The 20,906-nt window shown below is 36.1% G+C and overlaps 1 protein-coding gene across 2 annotated transcripts in view; it reads left to right on the forward strand.

The window, feature by feature from the left end:
* Positions 1-20,906, forward strand: part of LOC105466762 (DExD/H-box helicase 60) — a 97,033-nt gene that overhangs the window by 63,039 nt on the left and 13,088 nt on the right. For both annotated transcript variants that reach the window (XM_071092847.1, XM_071092845.1), the window contains exons 28-32: positions 1,177-1,281; positions 2,843-3,043; positions 11,660-11,764; positions 12,033-12,174; positions 13,087-13,208. In XM_071092847.1, coding sequence (XP_070948948.1) covers positions 1,177-1,281; positions 2,843-3,043; positions 11,660-11,764; positions 12,033-12,174; positions 13,087-13,208 — 675 coding nt within the window. The remainder of the gene's footprint in view (positions 1-1,176; positions 1,282-2,842; positions 3,044-11,659; positions 11,765-12,032; positions 12,175-13,086; positions 13,209-20,906) is intronic.

Here is a 20,906-nt window from a genome sequence, read left to right on the forward strand (position 1 = left end):
AAAAAAACTTGAGAACAACAGGTAATAAATGATATGTTGCATTTCCCAGATATATAGATTTCAGTTACAGAATAATTAAAGAAGATCACTCTGTATAAACATTAATACTAACCACAGCATGTATGACTATCAATATAAAAAGAAAGAGAAGATGATTAGAAATACCCAGCATTATATGCAAAGAGTATTATCTAAGTAAACTTTTAAGTTTGTCCTGCTCCTTTTCTGATCAGTTATGACAATTCGAGGGGAAAAGACAACTTTTTAAAATTACTGAGGTGTGTTATTTCCATAGGCATAATCTCAACAAATTTTAGTAGACAAAATAGGTAATTGTCCAGAAGTGGATTCGTAAAAGTATTATTTCCCTATCATAAAAAGTTTTCTGTCTAGTTATTCATTTAAAAATATTTACCTGGCCAGGTGTAGTGGCTCATGCCTGTAATCCCAGCATTTTGGGAGGCCAAGGTGGGTGGATCAACTGAGGTCGGGAGTTCAAGACCAAACTAGCCAACATGGTGAAACCCGATCTCTACTAAAAATACAAAAATTAGCCGAACATAGTGGTGGGTGCCTGTAATCCCAGCTACTTGGGAGGTTGAGGCGGGAGAATCTCCTGAACCTGGGAGGTGGAGGTCGCAGTGAGCCGAGATCGTGCCATCGCACTCCAGCTTGGGCGACAAAAGTGAAACTCTGTCTCAAAAAAAAAATACTGAACACCTATCAGTTGCCAGGTACTCTTATGGGTGCTGCGGATACAATAATGAATCTTGCTTGGAGTCTGGTATAAGACAAGTGAACAAACAAGTAATGTTATTGAGGTAGTCATTAATGCTATGAAGATAAATCACGTGAGACAGAGATAGATAATGATGGTAGGGGTGGTTATTTTGGATGTGGTGGGCTACAGATTCCTCTGTGACATTTGAGCAGACAGCTGAAGAAGCCAGACAAATGAATATTTGGAGAAGAATATTCTGTGCAAAGCAAACAGCGCATTTGGGAATACTTGTGGTGTTTGTGAAATAGCAAGAATACCAATGTGTCTAGTTTCTCTAGCTTTCCCATTGTGGCTTCATTGAAGCTCAAAGAGTTTTTCAGCAACTTTATGACAGGAAATACTTGCATTCTATTAAAATACTATTTTATGAAGTAATTGTTTTATTCTGTTTCAAGGTGGTGACAGCTACTGGAACACTTGCTTTAGGTATCAACATGCCTTGTAAATCTGTGGTTTTTGCTCAAAACTCAGTCTATCTGGATGCCTTGAATTATAGACAGGTATTTCAAAATGCATAAACTTGCTTATTGTATTGCTGAAATATGGCCATAGCATAGTAAAAAAAGTGAACCTTTAGTTTATAAACATACCACAATTCACAGTAGCCTAACTGGGCATTCATCCTTGCCTGGCTTTCAGTTTTAGTTGTGGTATAGTTGAAAGCACCTGCATTTGGGATTGTGTGATTAACCAGATGTGTGACCTTGGATGAGATATCTAAACTGCCCGATTCTCGTTTTCTGTCTCCAAAATATGGGTAATAATTACTCTCCCACAGCATTTGCAAGAAGTAAATAAGTGATTTTCATGGAAAATAGACATCAAAGGTGCTTGATAAAGTTTTACTCAATCATTTGCTGTGCACAAGATTTTGCACTCTAGAATTATCTTTAATGCTTCCCTCAGCTTTACTCCTGACACTCAATCTATTACCAAGCCCACTTCATTACTTTCCTATAGCAGTATTTGATTTTTGCCTTGCAATTTCTGTATCCACCATCTTTCTTCATACGTTCTTAGCCTTGTATTATTAGTACAATTTCCCTGATTCTCCATGCTCTTTATTCTACCACATCCTGCAGTAATATGGTTTATCTTCATATGATTTCCCTGCTCAGAAACATTTGATAACTATTTCTGCTAGCAGATTCAAATTTAGATATGTCACCCCCATTCAGGTTTTTATCAACGTGCTTACCCCCTTTATCTCTAAACACTTTTTGTTCTCCTTATAGCCCTTGTTCCTACCCAATATAACATCCTTATATAATTTCCAGCATGTTACCAACCCCTCTTTTTTAGTTCTATTGCTACTGCTGTACTCTGAATGAATTTTTCTAATGCATTTTTGGGAATCTTCTACTTTGGGCTCTGGAGCTAGGGTGTTTGATATTTGGGATGATGGACTTAGGAATGGAAATGTCAGGGTCTGAATTCTGGATCTTCCACTTTGTGGTTGTTTCAGTATGGGCACAGATATTCCCAGTGCCTTAGCACAGTCTAAGCACTTAATCAGTAAGAGTTAATGTAACCTCTGTAAAGATTTTATTCATAACTTGCTTTTTCACAAGCAGCATTTCTGAATTTTATTTCACTCATGCATTTATTCTGGTTGTGCATATATTTTATTTTGTGATTTGTAACTCAACACACTTGTGTGTCAGAGAGGGCAGAAAAGGGATGAGAGATGGGGAAGATGGGCAGGGAGAGAAAATGGGTACATTGGAGTTCAGCTGTAAGTGATTTTGACATCACTGTTTTGCTGGTGTTCTTTGTTTCTTCAGTAGATCATTATTTCTTTGGGATATATTATACAAATGCCTACTGCAATTAATGGCTTGAAATATTTACATAATGATGACAAATGTCTCAGTTTCTAGATCTATCTCAGTCATGGCAAATTTCCTGAGCACTATGTAGTTGCATGTTAGTGTCCGTTCCTTAACGGTTAGACATACGCACAATTTCCAAACTCCAAACCAGAGTAAAGGGTTCATTCTTACACTATGGCAGTAGAAGCATTTAGGGAAGTTATACATTGTAATTCTGTTCTCTTTTCAGATGTCTGGCCGTGCTGGAAGAAGAGGTCAAGACCTGATGGGAGATGTATATTTCTTTGATATTCCATTCCCCAAAATAGGAAAACTCATAAAATCCAATGTTCCTGAGCTGAGAGGACAGTTCCCTCTCAGCATAACCCTGGTCCTGCGACTCATGCTGCTGGCTTCCAAGGGAGATGATCCAGAGGATGCCAAGGCAAAGGTACCGTGCTGGACCCTGCCTGAGTTCAGTCTTCATCACTGGCCTGGCTCTAGTCACCTCTGCTGTTCTTTTAGAAGTCTGTAGCAATCACCCTTGAGTTTCATTAGTCCTTTAATGTTTTGCAATGTCTTGAATAGTATAGAATTGGGGGTAGCTAGGGAGAATAACAATTTGGTTTGTTTCTACCATCAGACATGGAATTTGTGGCTTGATGAGCACTGAAAATCACTCAGGATTACTATTTTCAGGTGTGAAATCCAGTGACCTATAGTAGTTAAGTGCTGGCTATGAATTTAAAAAGCTCTAGGCAATTAATAGATTCCTTTCTACAATTTAGAAAGAAAAGAAAGATTTATTTTTATGATTTTGTAACAAAAAAGTTTAAGTGTTTCATAAAAAAGTAACTCAAACTTAGGAATACTTGGGAAATGTAGAATGTTGAAATAAGAAAAAAGTGCCCCGTTTCACTCCCAAAGACATTCACATTATCATTTTTTTTTCAGTTTTCTAAGCATGGGTGTGTATTTGATTTTTAAACACTGGTAACATTGTATGTAACCGAACTTCAAAATATGGTTGTAAACATTTCCTGATGTATGTTGCCCAGATAAAAATTTTGTAGCCAGTCTCTCAATGACGGATTTAAAATTCATGATTACGTAATTTGATTCTCGTCTTTATCCAGCATTGTTAGTGATACCTGTTCTTTCTGTTTTTGTGTAGTGATTAGCATGCCCAGGTAAATCAGATACTGTTTTCTGAAGTTAGGATTCTTCTAGAATTCTTTTGATGAGTTGGCTGATCTTACAGAACAGTCATACATCATTTTTAAGACCAAAATTTCCCCATTGTTGAGTTCTTCATTTTTACCTGTCTCTAAAGAGGAGTGCATCTTCTAATAAGGTTTCTTATTTTTTTTAAATGGTTATCAGTGTGGTTCATTTTCTTTGCCTTGCATGTTTGAGAAGACCTATGTGTAAACTTCTCACATATGGGACTCTTAAAAGTGGGCATAATATTGATAGAATATTATTGTCTTCATTCATCAAATCAAACTAAGATTGTTTCCATTGCCTTCTGGCATTTAATGTTTTACATAGAGGAACCATGGCAGTTTCTGTTCTCTTGCAGTTAACTTGATATTTTTTTTCTGTATATGCAATTATATGAATCTTTTGCTTTATTCTATTTCAAATGTTTTATTTCCTAGGATTTTCTGGATTTATGGATCCTCTAAAAATTGATGTTTTAGTTATTATATGAGAACTTTCAATCTTTGTGCTCTGGTTTTTATTTATTGTGGTGAAATGCACATAAAATTTGCCATCTTTAACCATTTTAAATGTACAGTTCAGTAGTGTTAAGTATGTTCATATTGTTATGCAATGCTCAGGTATTTTTCAAATGAGGAGGAGATCCTTGAATTGTATCTTTGTTATTTGCTTCTGTTAATTGTTCAGTGGTTTTTTTCAGGAAAAGCTATAATTTTTAAATTGAAACCCACTTTTCTGTTCTTCATTCCTGTTTTTTTCTTTATGAGAAAACATGAAACTTATCTTCCATATCACTGATGGCCTGAAGTGCAAATGTGGGTTTTAATTCTGCTACTGCTGGACTTTTGTTTTTCTGAAATTCTTTTTTTTTTTTTTTGAGATAAAGTCTTGCTCTGTCACCAGGCTGGAGTGCAGTGGCGCGATCTCAGCTCACTGCAACCTCTCCCTCCTGGGTTCAAGCAATTCCCCTGCCTCAGCTTCCTGAGTAGCTTGGACTACAGGTGTGCACTACCACACCTAGCTAATTTTTTGTATATTAGTAGAGATGGGGTTTCACCATGTTGGCTGGGATGGTCTTGATCTCCTGACCTTGTGATCCACCCACCTTAGCCTCCCAAAGTACTGGGATTACAGGTGTGAGTCACTGCACCTGGCCCCTGAAATTCTTTACTCCTCCATCCATCACTCTTATATATCATAATCATGTATTTTTCAATGTCAATTTATATTGTCTCTATACCGTAGACTGTAGTGCCTTGTCTCAAAGAGGTCACATCATTTGGCATCCATTAAGGATGACAAATAATTTCTCCTTTTTTTCCATCGTCTTATTTTATTGTATTTTAAGTTCTGAGTCACATGTGCAGAATGTGCAGGTTTGTTACGTAAACATGTGCCATGGTGGTTTGCTGCACCTACCAACCCATCACCAAAGTGTTAAGCCTAGCATGCATTAGCTGTTTTTCCTGATGCTCTCCCTCTCCCTGCCCCAACAGGCTCTGGTATGTGTTGTTCCCCTCCCTGGGTCCATGTGTTCTCATAGTTCACCTCCCACTTACAAGTGAGAACATGTGGTGTTTGGTTTTCTGTTTCTGCATTTGTTTTCTGAGGATGATGGCTTCCAGCTACATCCATGTCCCAACAAAGTACATGATCTCATTCCTTTTTATGGCTGTATAGTAGTCTGTGGTGTATATGTACCAGTTTCTTTATCCAGTCTATTGTTGATGGGCATTTGGGGTGATTCCATGTCTTTGCTATTGTGAATAGTGTTCCAGTGAACATATGTGTGCATATATCTTTATAATGGAATGATTTATATTCCTTTGGGCATATACCCAGTAATGGAATTGCTGGGTCAAATGGTATTTCTACCTCTAGTTCTTTGAGGAATCTCCACACTGTCTTCCACAGTGCAATTGAACTGATTTACACTCCCAGCAACGGTGTAAAAGCATTCCCATTTCTCTGCAACCTCACCAGCATCTATTGTTTCTTGACTTTTTAATAATTGCCATTCTGATTAGTGTGAGATGGTATCTCATTGTGGTTTTGATTTGCGTTTCTCCAATGAGTGGTGATGTTGAGTTTTTTTTCATATGTTGGCTGCATGTATGTCTTTTTTTGAGAAGTGTCCATTCATGTCCTTTGCCCACTATCTAATGGGGTTGTTTGTTTTTTTCTTATAAATTTGTTTCAGTTCCTTGTAGACTCTGGATATTAGACCTTTGTTGAATGGATAATTTTCTCCCATTCTGTAGGCTGTTTTCTCTGATGATTGTTTCTTTTGCTGTGCAGAAGCTCTTTAGTGTAATTAGATCCCGTTTATCAATTTTTGCTTTTGTTGGAATTGCTTTGGGCATTTTCATCATTATATTATTCCATGTTCATGCTGCTGATAAAGACATACCCAAGACTGGGCAATTTACAAAAGAAAGAGGTTTAATGGAGTTACAGTTCCACATGGTTGGGGAGGCCTCACAATCATTTCAGAAGTCAAGGAGGAGCAAGTCATGTTTTATAATGGATGGCAGCAGGCAAAGAGAGAGAGAGCTTGTGCAAGGGAACTCCTCTTTTTAAAAGCATCAGATCTCATGATAGTTATTCACTATCACGAGAACAGCATGGGAAAGACCCACCCCCATGTTTTACTTACCTCTCACCAGTTTCCTGTCATGACACATGGGAATTGTGGGAGTTACAATGTAAGATGGGATTTGGGTGAGGACACAGCCAAATCCACCCCTGGTCTCTCCCAAATCTCATATCCTCACATTTCAAAACCAATCATGCCTTTCCAACAGCCTCCCAGAGTCTTAACTCATTTCAGCATTAACTAAAAACTCCACAGTCCAAAGTCTCATCTGAGACAAGGCAAGTGCCTTTTACCTATGAGCCAGTAAAATCAAAAGCAAGTTAGTTACTTCCTAGATACAGCAAGGGTACAGGCACTGGGTACATACAGCCATTCCAAATGGGAGAAATTGACCAAATCAAAGGCACCACAGGCCCCAAGCAAGTCCAAAATCCAATGGGAAAGTCAAATCTTAAAGCTCGAAAATGATATCCTTTGACTCCGTGTCTCACATCCAGGTCACACTGAAGCAAGAGGTGGGCTCCCATGGCCTTGGACAGCTTCACTCCTATGGCTTTGCATGGTATAGTGCCCCTCCTGGCTGCCTTCATGGACTGGCATTGAATGTGGCTTTTCTCGGCTCATGGCACAAGCTGTCAGTGGATCTGTCATTCTGGGGTCTGGAGGGTGGGGGTCACAGCTCCAATAGGTGGTGCCCCAGTAGGGACTCTGTGGGTTCTCTAACCGCATGTTTTCCCTTTGCACTGCCCCAGCAGAGGTTCTCCACGAGGGCCCCATCCCTGCAGCAAACTTCTGCCTGGACATCCAGGCATTTCCATACATCCTCTGAAGTCAGGGCAGAGATTCCCATACCTCAGTTCTTGACTTCTGTGCACTCTCATGCTCAACACCATATGTAAGCTGCCAAGGCTTGGGGCTTCCGCTCTCTGAAGCAATACCCTGAGCTATACCTTAGCCCCTTTTAGTCATAGCTGGAGCAGCTGGGATGCAAGGCACCAGGTTCCTAGACTGTACACAGCAGAGGAACCCTGGGCCTGGCCCAGGAAACCATTTTTTCCCCTAAATCTCTGGGCCTGTGATGAAAGGGACTGCCACAAACGTCTCTGACATGCCCTGGAGACATCCCATTATCTTGGTGATTAATGTTTGGCTACCCATTACCTGTGCAAATTTCTGCAGCTGGCTTGAATTTCTCCTCAGAAAATGGGATTTTCATTTCTATTGCATTGTCAGGGTGCAAATTTTCTGAACTTTTATTTTCTGCTTCCCTTATAAAACCAAATGCCTTTAACAGCACCCATGTCACCTCTTGAATGCCTTGCTGCTTAGAAATTTCTTCTGCAAGATACCCTAAATCATCTCTCTCAAGTTCAAAGTTCCGTAAATCTCTCAGGCAGAGGCAAAATGCTGCCTGTCTTTTTTCTAAAACATAACAAAAGTCACCTTTGCTCCAGTTCCCAGCAAGTTCCTCATCTCCATCTGAGATCACCTCAGCCTGGATTTCATTGTCCATATGATTGTCAGCATTTTGTTCAAAGCCATTCAAGAAGTTTGTAGGGAGTTCCAAACGTTCCCACATTTTTTGTCTTCTTTTAAGGCCTCCAAATTGTTTCAATTTCTGCCTGTTACCCAGTTCCAAAGTCACTTTCACATTTTCAGGTATCTTTTCAGTAGCGCCCCACTCTATTGGTACCAATTTACTATGTTAGTCTGTTTTCATGCTGCTGATAAAGACATACTCAAGAGTGGGAAATTTGCAAAAAAAAAAAAAAAAAAAAAAAGTTTTAATGGACTTACAGTTCCGCATGGCTGAGGAGGTCGCATAAAAATGTCAGAATGCAAGGAGGAGCAAGTCACGTCTTACAATGGATGGCAGCAGGCAAAGGGAGAGCAAGTTTTTGCAGGGGAATTCCTCTTTTTAAAACCATCAGATTTCATGAGACTTATTCACTGTTATGAGAACTGCATGGGCAAGATTTGCCCCCATGATTCAATTACCTCCCACTGAGTTCCTTCCATGACATGTGGGAATTGTGGGAGTTATAATTCAAGATGAGATTTGGGTGGGTACACAGCCAAACCACATCAATCATGAAATATTTGCCCATGCCTGTGTCCTGAATAGTATTAGTTAGGTTGTCTTCTAGAATTTTTATAGTTTTGGGGTTTACCTTTAAGTCTTTAATCCATCTTGAGTTAATTTTTGTATAAAGTGTAAGGACAGGGTCCAGTTCAATTTTCTGCGTATGGCTAGCCAGGTCTTCCATCATCGTTTATTAAATAGGAAACCTTTCCGCATTGCTTGTTTTTGCCAAAGATCAGATAGTTGTAGATGTGTGGTCTTGTTTCTGAGTTCTCTATTCTGTTCCAATGGTCTATGTGTCTGTTTTGGTACCAGTACCATGCTGTTTTGGTTACTGTAGCCTTGTATTAAAGATAGAAGTTGGGTAGCATGATTCCTCCAGCTTTGTTCTTTTTGCTTAGGATTGTCTTGGCTGTATGGGCTCTTTTTTGGTTCCACTATGAATTTTAAAATAGTTTTCTTTCTAATTCTGTGTAGAATGTCACTGGTAGTTTAATGGGAATAGCACGGAATCTGTAAATTACTCTGGGCAGTATGGCCATTTTCACAATATTGATTCTTTCTATCCATGAGCATGAAATGTTTTTTCATTTGTTTGTGTCCTCTCTGATATCCTTGAGAAGTGGATTGTAGTTCTTGAAAAGGTCCTTCACTTCCCTTGTTAGCTGTATTCCTAGGTATTATATTCTGTTTGTAGCAATTGTGAAGGGGAGTTCATTTGTGATTTGGCTCTCTGCTTGTTTGTTGTTGATTTATAGTAAAATGCTTGTGATTTTTGCACATTGATTTTGTATGCTGAGATTTTGCTGAAGTTGCTTATCAGCTTAAGAAGCTTTTGGGTTGAGATGATGGGGTTTTCTAGATATAGGATCATGTCATCTGCAAACAAAGACAATTTGAGTTCCTGTCTTCCTCTTTGAATATCGTTTATTTCTTTCTCTTGCCTGATTGCCCTGGCCAGAACTTTCAATACTATGTTCAATAAGAGTGGTGAGAGAGGGCATACAAATAATTTTTCAAGACAACTTTTTTTTTTTTTGCTGCATATAGAAAACAATTTTCATATGTCAGATCTTTTCTTTAGAGGAAAAGATGTCCTTGTCACAGTCTATGAGGTCCTATAGTATATGATCTCTTACCAGCTTGCAGAGGTCACTTCTTCTTCTCTCCCACATGGCCAGCTACCCGCCTCATGAGCACCTCAGACACATTCCGGTCTGAGGACCATGGCTCTTACTGTTTCTTCTCCTTCTAAGATCTTCCCTGAGACATATACATGGCCTCACTCTCTTACTACATTAAATTCTTTACTGTAACATTACATAGTGAAGCCTACCCTCACCATGCCTTCTAAACTGTAAATGTTTCCCCTGTCTGCTGCATTGGCAGTGTTCCTTATTCAGTTAAATAGACTTCTCATCAGTTCCTATATAGTATCAAATTATCTATGTATCTATCTACATTGATCTATCTTTATGTTTATCATCTATATTTCTATCCATCTACCTACCTCTACCTACCTATCTCTATCTATCTATCTATCTATCTATCTATCTATCTATCTATCTATCTATCTATCTATCATCCATCTTCTATCTGCTATCTAACTTTCTATCATGTATCATTCTATCATTTATCTTTCTATCCATCTATCTACATCTATCAATCATCTATCTACCTATCATCTGTCTTTCTATCTTCCTATCTCTATCATGTTTTTATATATTTTATCTATATTTCCCACTAGAATATAAGCACTCCAAGGACAATAATGTTTGTTTGTCTGATTTTCTAATGTGGACATTCAATAAATATTTATAGCATGACCATAATTTTAAGAAGATGATAAATTTTTCTTAAGAAGAATTGGTCTATTGTGGGTTTTTCTATTTTATCACTTTGGATACATCTATCCAAATCTGATGGTTTGCCAAGCAATAGGATGTATGAAATTTCTTCTGGATTCACTCTATCCACCTACATACTAATCAAATACTCTTTCAAATATGAGCTGGATGAATAGTTTTTGGCCCAAATATCAGTGTTTAGCAGATCTTCATCTATGTAGTTTTCTGAATTGAAAGGTCATGTTCTACTTCTGCTAGTCTTATTACACATTGATTATCTGGACGACATTAGTCACAATAAACTATAGTATGCAATGCCATCAGGATTCTTATCATCTTAGTATGACTTTAATATGAGGTCTGTACTTCTGTGGTTATAGTGAACCACCATGAAACCCTGATCCCTTACTATGCTGTTTTCTGACTCTTTCCATCTCTGACTAAAAGTGGCATATGAGAGAGAAGAGGTTGCAAATATGCCATATATGGTGCCCTCAGAAACTATCATCCCACAGTAAGGAGATGGAAAGTGCACTCCCTTCTTCCACCCTTCCACTCTTTCTCCCTTTCTCTCTTCTTCCTTTTCTCTCTCTTCCCTTCCTCTTCCCTTCTCTCCTTCTTTCCCTCTCTGCCTGCCTGCCTGCCTGCCTTCCTTTCCTTCCTTCCTTCCTTCCTTCCTTCCTTCCTTCCTTCCTTCCTTCCTTCCTTCCTTCCCTCCTTCCTTTTTTCCTTTTTTCCTTTTTTCCTTCCCTCCCTCCTCCTAGACCATTAGCCTTATAGTAAGTAGAGATTCTTTCTAGGTTCTATAAACCCTCAGGCCTAAAGACAGCTAAGTTTCCATTTTGGCGATACTGGGATTTCTTTTTTTTTGGAATTTCATGGACATTTTAGTGGGAAGTTGAAAGATATATGTACTTTAATGCAGTTTTATGCTGGAGAGCAAGCAACATTTTTATAACATTGGTTGAAATCAACCTAGTTACATGATTTTTTGTAATAATACTGCAGAACATGGGATAATATATCTTTTTACTTCTAGAACAATTTAAAAGCTATCAGCTCCTGAACTGAAATGGCTTTCATAATCAGACTCTTTGGCAATATGTTTCATTTCTGACAATTCAGTTTATGTGCTCTATTTTGTTAAAAAAAGAAGTTGCCATGTAACAGTATAAAATAGTATGAAATCAAATTTTATCTGATGCATTTCTAATGTCTGTGTGGTATAATAGATATTGATCTATTATTTATTATCATTTTCAAATGTATTTTGTAACACTTAACATTGTGTGTCTAAAAGTACTCTTTTCTTTAAAGGTGCTATCAGTGCTAAAGCATTCATTGCTGTCCTTCAAGCAACCCAGAGTCATGGACATGTTAAAACTTTACTTCTTGTTTTCTTTGCAGTTCTTGGTGAAAGAGGTATGCATTACTGCACTTTTTTTGGGGCAGGGGGAATAGCATTACTACTATCTAGATTTCTTACCATGCTGAACTAATTGTAGCTTTTAGAAGGTTCTATCCAATGATTGACATTACTTATAAATGGTATAATTATAAAAGTTGGGCCCAGTAATAGTTATAAATATTTCTTATATTGGCATTAAATACTATTTTAAACTGATACTTAATAAGTTACTTATTATGAGGTAACTTGAGTCAAACTAATAAATTGTTTTTTGTTCTTTAGGGATATTTAGATCAAGAAGGTAATCCAATGGGGTTTGCTGGACTTGTATCACATTTGCATTACCATGAACCTTCTAATCTTGTTTTTGTCAGTTTTCTTGTAAATGGCCTTTTCCATGATCTCTGTCAGCCAACCAGTAAAGGTAAGCTTGAGATTTTATATATATATGTAGAGAGAGAGAGTCCAAAAATAGCAACAGATTTGTAGACAACCAACACTTCAGGAATATTTTTAGTAAAGAAAATACAATTAACATGTATATAATTTATAGCTCTTCAGTTGATAAAGTAAATACCTACTAATATATATTAAATGATAGTCAGCCATATTTTATGGCATGTATTTACAATGTCAACACCTCGACAGTATTAACTTCAGTGATTCCTTGCCGCCAGGATTAATAACATATTAAATAATATACAATTTTTAGAAAATATTTTCTTCTAATTAAATATAATATATATTCATCATAGGAAAAGGATATAGGAAAGCATTAAGTTAAAAAGAAAAAATTACTCATAGTTACACTATCCACAGATAATCACTATTAATATTTGTGAATATTTTCTTCCAATCATATTTTCTTTGAATATTATTGTATAGTATACCTAAAGAGCTGACATTATATTAATAGTGTAATTTAGAATCATATTTTCCCCTAAAAATACCACAATTTTATCCATATTGAGTAAATTTTTAAATACATTTTATTTAATACATTTTTTATTAAAATCCTTTGATTTTTACATTTAAACACTAAATCTGTATGGTGTTCTTAAAATCATGAAGATAGACTAAAGTGAGGAAATCTAGGTAAGGAAATAAGGCAATTTGTGTGGGATGATTAGGATCTAAATTAGGGTATAGGTAGCAAGGATGAAAAAGAAGGCACAGATAAAAACCATTAGCAGATATATGGTAATTCTTCAATTGCTATATTTGTCATAGATTTTTAGTTTCCATGAAATTAAATGTAATATGACATTCCATTTAAACATGAAAAAATAGGATTATACCCTTTCATATTTACAAGAAGACACTTTGTTTTGTATAGGCTCAAAACATTTTTCTCAAGACGTTATGGAAAAGCTAATGTTAGTATTGGCACATCTCTTTGGAAGAAGATATTTTCCACCAAAGTTCCAAGATACACACTTCGAGTTTTATCAATCAAAGGTAAACTGTGTGATTCTGATAAAATTTAATAATGTAAAATCACTAAATAGATCTTACCTAAAATGACTTAGTGGCTGTAGAATTTTAATTCAAAGGATAATTCATTTGTTTTATAGAATAATTTGTTCTTTTTGTAATCAATGTGATATTTAATCTGTAATTGATGTCTCCCTCTGTAAATCTACCAGAAAGTTAAAGTCTTTGTGAAGAAAACAGGATCAACATTTTATTCATGTTTTTCATTTGATTGGATCAAATTATAACATCAGGTGACTAAAGAAAAGATATGCTAATTATACATTTAAGTAAAACAACTAGCTATATCACCGAATATACTGTTCTTTTAGGATGCTTTTACCTTAAGGTAGAACTATGGAAGGGACATACATGTTGTGAATTATAATGTCTTCCCTGAGAAAATATTAGAATAGTCATCTAAGAAATCGTTACTTGACTCACAGAGATCAAAAACAGAGAAACACTTTTTCAATTTTATTTGTAACATGCAACATTTTCTTTGGTTATGATTCTCTAGCATCAAGTCAACATCAAATACTATTACTATTATACTTCCCTAGAATAAAATGGGATATGCTGGTTTATACTAGATAACCTTAGTGAAAAGTTGCTATGGAACAAACAAAAAGAATTAGTATATATTTTCTAATCGCACAATGCTGCATTAAAAATCTGTGCTCTCACAGAATGCCCTCTAGAGCAGTGAACACAATTTTAGTCATTGACCTATCATCTTTACACTTTTCACCACCTGTACATTTTTGAAACAATTATTTAATTGTTCTCTTTAAATAAATTTATATTTAATGTAGAAAATTCACTATCTCTATTTTGAAAAAAAAGATCATGATAAAAATAAACTTTACTGCATAACATTCAGATCTGCGTGAAATGTTAGGGTGCTACACCAAAAAGCTTTAAAAAATAGGCCAAACATGGTGACTCAAGCCTGTAATCCCAGCACTTTGGGAGGCAGAGGTGGGAGGGTTGCGTGAGCCCAGGAGTTTGAGACCAGCCTGGGAAACAGAGGGAGACCCCATCTCCAAAAAAAAAACAAAAATTAGATAATAATTTCTAAAGTCCCAGACATTAAATAAAAACTCAGTAGAGAAAAGGATCTGGGTCTGCCTTCATGGGTAGGCTTGTATCGCCCTCAAGACATTTTTGAAGCCATCTAGGACTGGAAAATTAAACAGCAGGTTAGGAAGTGCTACAGGAAAAAAGGTGGATCTTTAGTAGTCTTTTAGATTTGAGAAGACTAAGACCAACTATCCTTATTCTCAAAATCTTAAGAAATCCATGACCTAGAAAGAGAGACAAAGCATAAATGAGGCTTACTAAAACTGTAAAACAATACCCACTGCAGTCTGTACTGTCTGTACTTGAATTGAGGTGATCATACTTTCACTCTCTTGGCCAAACTTGAAAATGGGGGCATTCACCCTGGTGAAAGATAACATCTAAAGCCTGTAAAGTCCTTTGAAAACAATTTCTGGTGCTAAACCAAAACCAAAACAAAACCTAAAAAGGTCAGTAAGCATGAACATATGACCAATAAACAGCAATAAAAGAGGTCGATAATTGTAGATCCATAAATGATCCAGACAATAGCATTAACATATAAGGATTTTAAGTGTGATTAATATGTTCAAGAAAATAGGAGGAGAGACACGATTAATGAAAGGATGGATTTTTTACTAGATAATTACAATGTATAAAATGAAATGGACATTTTAGAACTGAAAATACGGTATCTGACTATCAGAATGTGCATTTCAGAAGTCATGATCAGTAAGCTGACAGCATGATAGAAAGCATCCAAATAGCACAGAGGTAAAAATTTTAACAAATCAGACAGCATAAGAAACATGAATCACATGGAAAAAGTTTAATACGTGTATAATGGGAGTCCCAGAAAAAAAAAGATGGAGAAAAATGGCCGAAGAGTATTCAAAAAGATAATAGCTGGGAATTTTCCAAAGCTGATTAAAGATAGCACACCATAGTTTTAAAACCCTAGTCAACTTCAGGGAGTATAAATGTAGAAAAGCTGCTGAGAAGCACAAAGAGAAAATTATAAATCTCCTAGGACAGAAATGAAGTGACGTGACACATTTCCTTCTAAGAAGCAATAATGAGAATGATAAATCTCTTTTTAATCAAAATAATAGAAGCTAGTGGACAATGGAACAATATTTTGTTGTTGATTCAGATATTTTACATGCAAATACATACATTCATCAGATATACACATATATAAACTCTTGGTGTTACATAACTAGAATTATATTAGACATGCTATTGCATTTTTATTCTTAGATCAAAAATACTTTTCCAGATGATCACATACGAATTTTTTGGTATTTTTTAAAATTTCAGTAGGTTTTGGAGAAACAGGTGGTGTTTGGTTACATGTATAAGTTCTTTAGTAGTGATTTCTGAGATTTTGGTGCACCCAAGCAGTGTACACTGCACCCAATGTGTAGTCTTTTATTCCTCACCCCTCACACCTTTTCCTATGAGTCTCCAAAGTCCGTTGTACCATTTTTATGACTTTGTGTCCTCATAGCTTAGCTTTCACTTATGAGTGAGAAAATATGAGATTTGGTTTTCAATTCCTGAGTTATTTCACTTAGAATTATGGTCTCCAACTCCATCCAGGTTTCTGTGAATGCTATTATTTCATTTCTATTTATGGCTGAGTAGTATACCATGATATACATATGTACCACATTTTCTTTATACACTCATCGATTGATGGGCATTTAGGCTGGTTCCATATTTTCGCAATTGCAAATTGTGCTGCTGTAAACATGCATGTGCAAGTATCTTTTTTGTATAAAGACTTATTTTCCTCTGGGTAGGTACCCAGTAGTGGGATTGCTGGATCAAATGGTAGATATACTTTTAGTTTGTTAAGGAATCTCCATACTGTTTTCCCTGGTGGTTGTACTAGTTTACATTTCCACCAGCAGTGTAAAAGTGTTCCCTTTTCACTACATCCACGCTAACATCTATTATTTTTGATTTTTTGATTATGGCCATCCTTACAGGAGTAAGGTGGCATCGCATTGTGGTTTTTTGCATTTCCCTGGTAATTAGTAATGTTGACCACTTTTTTATGTTTGTTGGCCATTTGTATATTTTCTTTTGAGAATTGTCTATTCATGTCCTTAGCTCGCTTTTTGAAGGGATTGTTTGTTTTTTTTTGTTGCTGATTTGTTTGAGTTCCCTGTGGATTCTGAATATTTAGTCCTTTGTTGGATGCATCGTTTGTGAAGATTTTCTCCCACTCTGTGGGCTGTTTATTCTGCTGATGATTTCTTTTGCTGTGCAGAAGCTTTTTAGTTTAATTAAGTGCCATCTATTTATCTTTGTTTTTGTTGCATTTTCTTTTGGGTTTTTGGTCGTGAAACCTTTGTCTAAGCCAATGTCTAGAAGGGTTTTTCCAATGTTGTCTTCCAGAATTTTATGCTTTCAGGTCTTAGATTTAAGTCTTTGATCCATCTTGAATTGGTTTTTGTATAAGGTGAGAGATAAGGATTCAGTTTCATTCTGCTACATGTGGCTTGCCAATTATTCCAGCACCGTTTGTTGAATAGGGTGTCCTTTCCCCATTTTATGTTTTCATTTGCTTTGTCGAAGATCAGTTGGCTGTAAGTATTTGCCTTTATTTCTGTTCTTTATTCTGTTCCATTGGTGTATGTGTCTGTTTTTATGCCAGGACCTTGTGGTTTTGATGACTATAACCGTATAGTCTAGTTTGAAGTCAGGTAATATGATGCCTCCAGAATTGTTCTTTTTGCTTAGTTTTGCTTTGGCTGTGTGAGCTTTTCGTGGGTTCCATGTGAATTTTAGGATTGTTTTTTCTAGTTTGTGAAGAATGATGGTGCCGTTTTTATGGGAATTGTATTGAATTTGTAGATTGCTTTTGGCAGTATCGTCATTTTCACAGTATTGATTCTACCCATGCATGAGCATAATATGTGTTTCAATTTGCTTATGATATCTATTATTTCTTTCAGCAGTGTGTTGTAGTTTTCCTTGTAGAGGTCTTTCACCTCCTGGTTAAGTGTATTTCTAAGTATTTTATTTTATTTTTTGCAGCTGTTGTAAAAGGGGCTGAGTTCTTGATTTGATTCTCAGCTTGGTTGCTGTTGGTGTATGGCAGAGCTACTGATTTGTGTACATTAATTTTGTATCCTGAAACTTTACTGAATTCGTTTATCAGTTCTATGAACTTTTTAAATGAGTCTGTAGACTTTTGTAGGTATTCAGTCATATCATTGGGAAACAGTGACAGTTTGACTTCCTCTTTACTGATTTGGATGTCCTTTATTTATTTCTTTTGTCAGATTGCTCTGGTTAGGACTTCTAGTACTATGTTGAATAAGAGTGGTGAAAATGGGCATCCTTTTCTTATTCCAGTTCTCAGGGGGGAATGCTTTCAATTTTCCTTGTAAAGTATAATGTTGACTGTGGGATTGTCATAGATGGCTTTTATTACCTTAAGGTATGATCCTTCTATGCCAATTTTGCTGAGGGTTTTAATCATAAAGGATGCTGGATTTTGTCAAATGCTTTTTCTGCATCTATTTAGATGATCATGTGATTTTTGTTTTTAAATCTGTTATGTGGTATATTATATTTATTGACTTGCATATGATAAACCATCACTGCATCCCTGATATGAAACCCACTTGATCATGGTAGATTATCTTTCTGATATGCCATTGGATTCTGTTAGCTAGTATTTTGTTGAGGGTTTTTGCATCTATGTTCATCAGAGATATTGGTCTGTAGTTTTCTTTTTTGTTGTTGTTGTTATGTCGTTTCCTGGTTTTGATAGTAAGGTGATATTGGCTTCATAGAATGATTTAAGGAGGATTCCATCTTTCTCTATCTTTTGAAATAGTGTCAGTAGACTTGGTACCAAATCTTCTTTGAATGCCTGATAGAATTCAGTTGTGAATCCATGTGGTCTTGGACTTTTTTTGTTGACATTAAAAAAAAAAATACCATTTCAATCTCACTGCTTGTTATTGGTCCATTCAGAGTTTCTATTTCTTTTTGGTTTAATCTAGGAGATTTGTATATTTCCAGGAATTTATCCATCTCCTCTAAGTTTTCCAGTTTGTGTGTAAAGGTGTTCATAGCAGCCTCAAATAATTTTTTTTTTTTTGTATTTCTGTGGTATTAGTTGTAATATCTTCTGTTTCATTTCTTTGGATGAAACTTATTTGGATCTCTCTTCTTTTCTTGGTTAATCTCACTGATGGTCTATTTATCAATGTTGTTTATTTTTTCAAAGAACCAACTTTTGGTTTCATTTATCTTTTGTATTGTTTGTTGTTTGTTTGTCTCAATTTCATTGAGTTCTGCTCTGATCTTTGCCATTTTTTTCCTTCTGCTGGGTTTGGGTTTGGTTTGTTCTTGTTTCTCTAGTTCCTTGAGTTGTGACCTTAGATTGTCCATTTTTGCTCTTTCAGACTTTTTGATGTAGGCATTTAATGCTATGAAGTTTCCTCGTAGCACCACTTTTGCCATGTCCCAGAGGTTTTAATCAGTTGTGTCACTAATATTGTTAAGTTCGAAGACTTTTAAAATTTCTATCTTGATTTCATTGTTGACCCAATAATCATTCAAGAGCAGGTTATTTAATTTCCATGTATTTCCATGGTTTTGAGGATTTCTTTTGGAGTAGATTTCCAATTTTATTCCACTGTGATCTGAGAAAGTACTTGATATAATTTTGTAAACTTACTGAGGCTTGTTTTGTTGCCTATCGTATTGTCTTTCTTGAAAAATGTTCCATATACTGATGAATAGAATGTATATTCTTCAGTTGTTGGGTAGAATGTTCTGTAAATATCTGTTAAGTCCATTTGTCCTAGGGTATAGTTTAAGTCCATTATTTGTTGACTTTCTGTCTTTATGACCTGTCTACTGCTGTCATGGGGTATTGAAGTCCCCCACTATTATTGTGTTGCTATCTTTCTCATTTCTTAAGTATATTAGTAATTTTTTAATAAATTTGAGAGCTCCAGTATTAGGTGTATATATATTTAGGATTGTGAAATTGTCTTGTTGGAGTAGTCCTTTTATCATTATATAGTGTCCCTCTGTCTTTTTAAACTATTTTTGCTTTAAATTTGTTTTATCTGATATAAAAATAGCTATTCCTGCTTGCTTTTGGTGTCCATTTCCATGGAATATGTTTCTCCACCCCTTTACCTTAAATTTATGTGAGTCCTTATGTGTTTGGTGAGTCTCTTGAAGACAGCAGATACTTGGTTGGTGAATTCTTATCCATTCTGCTATTCCAAATCTTTTAAGTGGAGCATTTAGATCATTTACATTCAATTTTAGTTTTGAGATGTGAGGTACTGTTCTATTTATTGTGCTAGTTGTTGCCCGAATACCTTGTTTTTTCTTTTTCCATTGCACTATTATTTTATAGGTCTTGTGAGATTTATGCTTTAAGGATATTCTATTTTGGTGTCTTTCAGGGATTTGTTTCAAGATTTAGAGCTCTTTTCAGCAGTTCTTGTAGTGCTGTCCCCTACCCCTAAACAGCACTGAATTTATTTCCAGGCAATCTGTGAGCAGGGCTGAAAACTTGCCCCAGGCTACAAGCCTCCCCTCTGAGAAAGCAAGCAGAGCACTTGGGTTTCACACCTCCCCACTTGCTGCAGCCTCTGTGCTTGTATCTGCACTTCCTGTTTACCCCCCAGCCCCAAGTTCTGTCCAGGAAAATTTGTGTTCCATTGAAATTGTTACAAAGTTAAGCTGGAAGTTTCCTTCTCCATGTGGTCTTTCCCCAATTCCACTCAAAGTCCTCCCCAAGGACCTCTGTGAGACAAAGTCAGAAATGACTTTTCTGGAGACCAAAAGTGCACCTAGTACTCATCCCACTGCTTCCTCTACTCCTATATTTCACTTGGCTCTCTAAATTTATCTCAATTCCAGATCCTTCTCCCATGTTCTGGACCTTCAGTTTCCCCAGTGATGATGCATGTTAAGGGGTGGATGTTCCCCCTTTCACACTTTGGACATTCACAGTTTTTCAGCTTGCCTGAAGTGGCAAGCTACTTCTTTCAAGCGGTCTGTGGATTCTCTTGGCTTTCCTGGTGTGTTCCTGTGGCAGTTCTTGGAGCAAAAGTTCATGGTGTGAGTCTCCACATGCTGCTCTGTCTGTCTGAGAGGGAGCTGCAAGTTCTGCCTCTTGTCTGCCATTTTTTTTTCTCTCCAGACAATGGAACAATATTTTGTGTGTGCTTAAAAAAATAACTCCTATCCCTGAATTCTACACTTACAGGAAATATTCGTCAAAATAAAGATAAAATTAGGGTGTTTTCAGACATGAAATCTGAGGTTATTCACTGCTATCAGGTCTGCAGTTAAAGAAATACATACTTTAGGTAAATAGAAAAAATAAAAAATTTGGAAACATGAAACTGCAGGAAGGAATGAATCACAATAGAAAAGGTTATGTGTGATTACATATAAGGGAATACACATTGTGTCAAAAAATAATTGTAACATATAATAAAATTTGAAATAATATGTAGAACTGAAATTTATGAAAATTATAATATAAGAGTTCAGAAGGTTAATACACTTAAATGTTTTACAATTTTGGAAGAATTAAGAAACATAAAATTATAGCTATATCTTATC

The sequence above is a fragment of the Macaca nemestrina genome, chromosome 3, assembly GCF_043159975.1.
Source record: "Macaca nemestrina isolate mMacNem1 chromosome 3, mMacNem.hap1, whole genome shotgun sequence".
NCBI lineage: Eukaryota > Metazoa > Chordata > Mammalia > Primates > Cercopithecidae > Macaca > Macaca nemestrina.